At 28.6% G+C, this 8,309-nt stretch overlaps 1 protein-coding gene across 2 annotated transcripts; it reads right to left on the bottom strand.

Annotated features, from left to right (window-relative positions):
* Window positions 1-206: 206 nt before the first annotated feature.
* LOC114314531 (uncharacterized) lies at window positions 207-4,349 on the bottom strand. Of its 2 annotated transcripts, none has more exons than XM_028261013.2 (2): window positions 2,792-4,349; window positions 207-587 (listed from the first exon to the last, which is right to left on the bottom strand). In XM_028261013.2, exon 1 carries the CDS (start codon window positions 4,295-4,297, stop codon window positions 2,831-2,833), a length of 1,467 nt encoding a protein of 488 aa, XP_028116814.2. In that variant the 5' UTR covers window positions 4,298-4,349; the 3' UTR covers window positions 207-587; window positions 2,792-2,830. The 2 variants fall into 2 exon arrangements, with proteins under 2 accessions (XP_028116814.2, XP_028116815.2); XM_028261014.2 differs by having other exon boundaries at window positions 3,689-4,328.
* Between the last annotated feature and the right edge of the window lie 3,960 nt (window positions 4,350-8,309).

Genomic DNA, 8,309 nt, shown 5'->3' with positions numbered 1-8,309 from the left:
GCTCATCACTCGAATCTCTCATCAATCTATGAGCAGTTTTATGATCTCACATGGAATATTCCAGTAGCCCTTGGAATTAATGCCAAGTTATCTCCATCTTCAACCAAACCCTTTTGTCTTCCAAGTGTGTTATCAATCAAAAGAGAAAAAAAGGTGTTTAGGTACTAATCGATCACCAATTAGGAGAAAAATGCAAATCATAACAGTTTCAGATGAAACAACCAATGCCTTCTGAACTACTTTGAAGAGCTCAACATCTCAAAAACATAGAAATCATTCCAGACTAAGTCATACAGGAAATAAAGCTAGAAACACAGCTCCTCAAGCAATTTTAAGAAGGTTATATGGCCGGAAACAAATTACAACATCTCCAATTCCATCTTCCCACAGGAAACCAAATAAATTAAAAGCATACTTGCAAACAAAACAGATTTTGCCACATGCTTATCTAGTGCTTATAATTGGGGTTGTACATGACCAAGTTTAGAAAGAACAAGGCAGTAGGAATCCCTGTCAGTTCTTAGATACTTCAACAGCTTCTTCCTCCTTTGGACCATTTCTTGAAGACCCTTTCAATAATGCTTGTCCTATTAAAGATAAATAAATAAATAAAATAGAATATAGCATCTTGTAAGCAAATGAGCAGCAGAAGGAAACTTCAGAAGCAGCATTCACAAGAAGAGCAAGCTATCAATTACAACACAATTCAAGTACTGGGCTTGCATCAAAATAACTAAAAATTCAGGGAGATATCAAGATACATCCATGAAAAATCTAAGAATGTGGAGATACGAAGAGCAATTCATAAATATTAGAATGATATATTGCTAGGATTTAGGATGTAGAATTTAATTAGAATATCTACAGAAGCAGAACCTTACCTGCATTTCTACAAAGAATATTACAGTAATGTAATCATACTTCAAGGTTTTAAACCATCTTCAGGAAGACAAGCAAAATGAGATTTGAACATATTATCTTCTGACAAAACAAGACAACCTTCAATGGCAACTTTATTATAAAAGCCAATCAACCAATCACAGAAGAATTTTCCATTCTATGATTTTATCAATCAACAAGAACAAGGTCTATGTACAACAATTCTTAGATTTTTCATGGATATATTTTGATATTTCCTTAAATATCTCCTCAATTTCCAGTTGTTTTGATGTGGCCTATGTTACCTAAAATGTAGATCATTCCGCTACATAAAACGGGAATGGAAATACGGTACGCCACATGCTCTAAATTGTGATACGATAAGAATAAACTTGCATAGTTGACAATTAAATATCTAATAAAATTTAGGATTTTTCTAAATTAATCATATAGCCACATATTTCTATGAGCATTATGAACTATTTGACGTTTTGTAAGCTTAAAATTTTACTTACCACAGATTTTTGTTCATTATATTTGATTTTTTATTAACTTCAAAGGAAACCTTAAACAAATATAAGGGAAAAAAGTTTTGGAATTACTTTGGATCGCTAAATTTACCATTTTGGAACATAAGTGCACCATGTTTCGGAACGTGAGCTCCAAAATGTAATTCGCTTGGTAACATTGGATGCGACACAATGTCTAGAACTTGAATTTTGTTGTAATTGATAACTTGCACTTTTTGAGATTGCTGTTATAATATTAAGGACATGAAATACAATGTTTTAGGAAATACTTTGCAGGGGTTAGACAAAGAAGAGGAGGAAGAGCGAGCAAGCAAACAAGTAGTTGTTTTTTCTTTGTCCACATACTGTGAATTGTTCTTGAACACATGGCAATCCAAAAACACTAGTCCTGGAAGTAGTTCTGGGGGTAAGAAGTCCACCATTTCTATAGAAACACTAACCCTATCCTCCTCAGCAGCCTATATTTGGATTGTACTGTACAACCAGCTAACCTAATTAATTCACCCATTGTAAAAACATGATTGGGAGTGGAGGCAACACCATGGTACTTCACTCTTCTGATTCTGAAAGAATCAAAGATAATGTTTTCATTCCAATTTGTCAAACCTTATCATTCACTTCCATAACTTAAAAAAATGTTCCAATTTCTAAAATTTTGGTTTACATTACTGTCAGAAACTCATTGAGATGTCAGCCAAAAATCCATCATCTCTAATTTCATTTCACAATGACCAGCTCTTATGTTGCCATCCCAATTTTTCCATTGGACCCTCGTTTAAACATCATATTCCATATCACATAAGGCAAGCAAAACTCAAAAAGATGCAGTACTAGTAATTAGGATTTGAGACTAGTAGATCATGCATCAATGAATAATGATTCAAATGCAAGTTATGAGGCTAAATGCTTTTCAATAAAATCACCTCAGTAACGAGTGGTGATGCAGAGGGTACTTAGGTACCAAGGTGAGTGAGGTTTCAAGTTCGAGTCTATAGAGAGGCATTGGCCTACATTGTAATCTAACTACTAACATACCATACTGTTGTGTGGCATTTTAGGCCCATTTAGATTATCCGAACCGTTAACTTTAACATACCTGCAAAAATTCAAGTAGATTGGACATGGGTAGCCCTTTCATCAAATCACATTAATGGTTCGGATCATCTAAATGGGCCCAAAACACTGCACAGCAGCCCCCAAACTCATAACATACTACCCGCTATCTTGTGAAAAGACGGAATAAAAAAAAAGGAAAAAAAAAAAAGAAGAAGAAGAAGAACTTGAAGAATTCAAAATACAAGTCTTCCTTCCAAATTCAAATGCAAAAAATCAGAGGAAAATGTTAAGGGAATATGGTGGTTTTTCTAACAAATAGCACTTACAGTTCTTCTTCTTCCTCAATTCACAAGTCCGATCAGTCCTCATATCCTCTCCTCTACGTTAAAATGATGCTCAATTTTAATGCAGCGAGTTTTGAATTGTTCCAATAAAATCACTATTTCTCTAGTTCTGTCCACTGTCAAATGCTTCATCTGAGAGCAGCACTTCAAAATATCCTCAATACCTTCTGTCAATCTGTAAAGTCCTGAAACATCCAGAGTCTGTAAGTTGGGGCAAACAACCCCTACTTTTTTCAGGAATTTGTTATTCACACGCGCACAACTCAAATCCAAAGATCTAATTCGATAATTTCTCTCCAAGTCCATGTCAAAATCATCTTCAACGTGTAGATTTATATGTGGCATTTCAATTTCTGAAAGCACAGGACATTCTTTTGCAAGGATGAAGAAGGTTGCAGTTGTTAAGTTTGAACACCCATCAATCGTTATGGACACAAGATTAGGAAGATATCGGCATAAATCCCTCATGTAATTGTCGGTGAGGATTTTTATGGAACCAAGCATCAAGTGTGTCAAAGATGGGCATGCACATAAGAAAGTGGAGAGTCCATGTAAGCTCAAACCAGAATCATCGTACAACACGATCTTCTCTAATTGAATGCCTGCTGTTGCAATGGAACAAATTAGTCGGTCATGATTTCCATGTGGGTCTAACGCAAGATCACGTAAAGATGTTGCATAAATCATGGAATTCTCAAAGGTGAACGAATTATCTGGCGAACTGTAACAGCTTTCTACTTTGAAACAAATCAAATTTCGGCTATGGCGTAGTACAAAACAAATGCCATGTTCAGTTACTTTGCACAAACCACATCGAATTTCATTCAAAAGCACACAATTTGATGACAAAGCAATGAGAGATCGATCAGAACAACCAACCTGCCCTGTTATATCAATTTTACGCAACCCCCGAAGCTTACGCGACATTACCTCGATCCCAGCATCAGTTATCAAATACTTTGCGCTTCTAGAATTTGAATCCCACTCAGTGCTCCAATAGTAGCAGGAAAAGTGGATATCGAGCTCTTCAAGCCATGGTAAAGCATCAGCTATAGCAACAAGGTGGTGATTGCGAAGACACTCGAGTAGACAACATCTTAGAATCTTCAAGTTCTTCATGGTGGAACCCAATTCCAAAAAAGTTCTCAAGAGTAAACAGGTTAGGTAGATGGATTGAAGATCCAACAAAGGAGAAGTGATTCTTCGAATGGGGTAGTTGACATCGGCTTTGTCACCGAAGAACGGTACACGAAGCTCAAACTCTTTGAGGTTTGTGAATCGTTGAAGGGCTCTGAATAAACCCTCGCAGTTACCGCTGTAGAACAATCTGTTGGAGACCCCCAATTTGAGTCGAAGTCGATCGGTGATGGAGAGGAATAGCTTGCAGACCAAAGAAGGGGATTGCAAGTAGTTGAAGTCATCGATTGCTAATCGATTCAGAATCAATTCCCAGCAGTCTTCGGAGAGTTCCTTGCGTACGAGTTTCATGATTTCGTTTCAAGAAATAAACAAACGAGAAAAAATCTATATATCTATATTTATACGTATTATATAAAATGGGTTTTTAATCATAACTTTTGTTAGATTTTTAATATTTCAATTCTAATTTTTTTAATAATTTGATTTAAAAAAACAAATAACTTCAGTATTTATTGTTTTTTCTTAACTCATAAATTTTTTTGACTTCTATCATAATTACTGTAGAACTCTTTTTAGCTTCTCTCATATATTATGGTTAGGGATGAGATTACTAAATTATTGTTATAAAAAATCTAAAAAACATAATTTGTATATTAAAAAAATATATAAAATAAATATAAATAACCTCAGCATTTATTGATTTCTCCTAACTCACAAACTTTTTTTACTTCCATCATAATTATTGTTGCACTCTTTTTAACTTCTCTCATATCTATACTATATATTAAGCAAAAATGAATTTTTAACCCCAAGGCCTATGGGAGTTTCAATATCCCAATCTGAATTTCTAAAATTTTTAATTTTTTTCCTTTAAAAAAATCTCAACATTTATTAAATTCTTCAAAGTCTTTCTAACTTCCTTTTCAATACTCTATTCTATGAGTGGAAGAAAGATACAATGCATTCAACCTGTGTTTTGGGAAATGCAATTACCATAATATGGCTGCTGCTTTCTCACTTGGTAGCCATTGAGTTTTCCCAAGACTAATCACCCTAATTATTTTAATAAGATTAGTTTTGTACAAATAAATATGATTAAAGTTGGATAAACATATAGGCTAATGTGAACTCTTATATTATTGAATGCTTCAATTAAAATTTATGCATACCAAACTTATTAATTGAGTCCTCCATGGCCCAATAAAAAATTCTGTCATATTATAAGTGTATTATGAAGTCTGCCTGAATTCCACATGTAATATATATATATATATATGTCTTGGCCCATTAAATTGTAGTTTTCATTAATTAAAATTTTTGTTTTAACTCAGTATTTATTAAATTCGTCAAAGTCTTTTTGACTTTTCCTATATACACATCCTTTTTAACATTTTTTTTTTGATTTTTTTTATAAAAAAAAGCACACCATTTTTAACTACTTCAGCCTTTCTCACTTCTTCACCCTTTTTAACTACTTCAGCTTTTCTCACTTCTTTACTTTCAACTTCTCACTTTCAAACCGTGAGCAATCCAGTGAGCATCCTTTCAAACCGTGAGTAACAAATCTCAACACTCCACATACAATTCTTTTATTTACTATTTTATTCAGTTTTTTTTTTTATTTTTTTATTATGAGAAAAAATGTGATTTATATGATTAAAATTATCTCCTTTTGTTTATAATTTGATTTTTTAATATTATTGAAATTAGAAATGATTGTAGTTAAATAATTGTGATTTGTAAGATTGAAATTATCTCCTTTATTCACCCAAAATTTTTTTATCTCTTTTTGTTTATAATTTTATTTTTTAATATGATTGAAGTTAGATAAATATAAACACTCAAAAAAAGAAAAATGTGATTGTAGTTTGTTCAATAATTTTAAATAATCTTTTTATTTACTATTTTAATGATTTTTTTTTCAATTATTTTTTTTATTATGAGAAAAATGTCATTATAGTTAGATAGCATGAAAAAAATTGTGATTTGTATGATTAAAGTTATCTCATTTTTTTTTATAATTTGATTTTTAAATATGATTGAAGTTAACTCACAAAAAGAAAAATGTGATTGTAATTTGTTCAATGGCTCTAAATAATATTTTTATTTACTATTTTAATGGTTCTTTTTTTCAATTATTTTTTTTATTATGAGAAAAATATGATTGAAGTTAGATAAACATAAACACTCACAAAAACAAAAGTGTGATTATAGTTTGTTTAATGGTTCTAAATAATATTTTTATTTACTATTTTAATGGTTATTTTTTTCAATTATTTTTTTTATTATGAGAAAAATGTCATTGTAGTTAGATAGCATTAAAAAAAATTGTGATTTGTATGATTGAAGTTATCTCCTACTGTTTATAATTTGATTTTTTTAATATGATTGAAGTTAACTCACAAAAAGAAAAATGTGATTGTAATTTGTTCAACGGCTCAAAATAATCTTTTTATTTACTATTTTAATTATTCTTTTTTTCAATTATTTTTTTTATTATGAGAAAAATATGATTGTAGTTAGATGGCATTAAAAAAATTGTGATTTGTATGATTGAAGTTATCTCCTTTTGTTTATAATTTTATTTTTTAATTTAATTGAAGTTAGATAAACATAAACATTCACAAAAACAAAAGTGTGATTATAGTTTGTTCAATGGTTCTAAATAATCTTTTTATTTACTATTTTAATGGTTATTTTTTTTATTTTGAGAAAAATATTATTTTAGTTAGATAGCATTAAAAAAATTGTAATTTGTATGATTGAAATTATCTCCTTTTGTTTATAATTAGATTTTTTTAATATGATTGAAATTAACTCACAAAAAGAAAAATGTGATTGTAGTTTGTTCAATGGCTCTAAATAATATTTTTATTTACTATTTTAATTGTTCTTTATTTCAATTATTTTTTTTATTATGAGAAAAATATGATTGTAGTTAGATGGCATCAAAAAAATTGTGATTTATATGATTGAATTTATCTCATTTTGTTTATAATTTTATTTTTTAATTTGATTGAAGTTAGATAAACATAAACACTCACAAAAAGAAAAATGTGATTGTAGTTTGTTCAATAATTCTAAATAATCTTTTTATTCACTATTTTAATGGTTATTTTTTTCCAATTATTTTTTTATTATGAGAAAAATGTCATTGTAGTTAGATAGCATTACAAAATTGTGATTTGTATAATTGAAATTATCTCATTTTGTTTATAATTTGATTTTTTAATATGATTGAAGTTAACTCACAAAAAGAAAAATGTGATTGTAGTTTGTTCAACGGCTCTAAATAATCTTTTTATTTACTATTTTAATAGTTCTTTTTTCAATTATTTTTTTTATTATGAGAAAAATATGATTGTAGTTAGATAGCATTAAAAAAATTGTGATTTGTATGATTGAAGTTATCTCCTTTTGTTTATAATTTGATTTTTTAAATATGATTGAAGTAAGATAAACATAAACACTCACAAAAAGAAAAATGTGATTGTAGTTTGTTCAATGGTTTTAAATAATCTTTTTATTTGCTCTTTTAATGGTTCTTTTTCAAAAGTTATTTTTTTTATTATGAGAAAAATATGATTGTACTTTGATAGTATTAAAAAAATTGTGATTTATATGATTAAACTTATCTCTTTTTGTTTATAATTTGATTTTTTAATATGATTGAAATTAGATAAACATAAATACTCACAAAAAGAAAAAATGTGATTGTAGTTTGTTTAATAGCTCTAAATAATCTTTTTATTTACTATTTTAATGGTTCTTTTTTTCAATTATTTTTTTTATTATGAGAAAAATATGATTGTAGTTAGATAGTATTAAAAAATTGTGATTTGTATGATTGAAGTTATTTCCTGTTCTTTATAATTTGATTTTTTTTAATATGATTGAAATTAGATAAATATAAACACTCACAAAAAGAAAAATGTGATTGTAGTTTGTTCAATACTTCTAAATAATATTTTTATTTACTATTTTAATGGTTCTTTTTTTCAATTATTTTTTTTATTATGAGAAAAATATGATTGTAGTTAGATAACATTAAAAAAATTGTGATTTGTATGATTGAAGTTATCTCATTTTGTTTAGAATTTGATTTTTTTTTTTAATATAATTGAAGTAAGATGAACATAAACACTCACAAAAAGAAAAAAATGTAATTATAGTTTGTTCAATGGCTCTAAATAATAATTTTAATTACTATTTTAATGTTTTGTTTTTCAATTATTTTTTTATTATGAGAAAAATATGATTGTAGTTTGATAGTATTAAAAAAATTGTGATTTGTATGGTTGAAGTTATTTTCTTTTGTTTATAATTTGATTTTCTTAATATGATTGAAATTAGATAAATA

This window comes from Camellia sinensis, chromosome 15 (assembly GCF_055761805.1).
Source record: "Camellia sinensis isolate YWXY chromosome 15, ASM5576180v1, whole genome shotgun sequence".
NCBI classification, from domain to species: domain Eukaryota; kingdom Viridiplantae; phylum Streptophyta; class Magnoliopsida; order Ericales; family Theaceae; genus Camellia; species Camellia sinensis.
The sequence above is the reverse complement of the archived record's forward strand: the minus strand, read 5'-3'. Positions and strand labels throughout refer to the sequence as shown.

Excerpts from the sequence above, each read along its gene's own strand:
- LOC114314531 (XM_028261013.2), bottom strand. The coding sequence starts at position 4,297 with ATGAAACTCGTACGCAAGGAACTCTCCGAAGACTGCTGGGAATTGATT.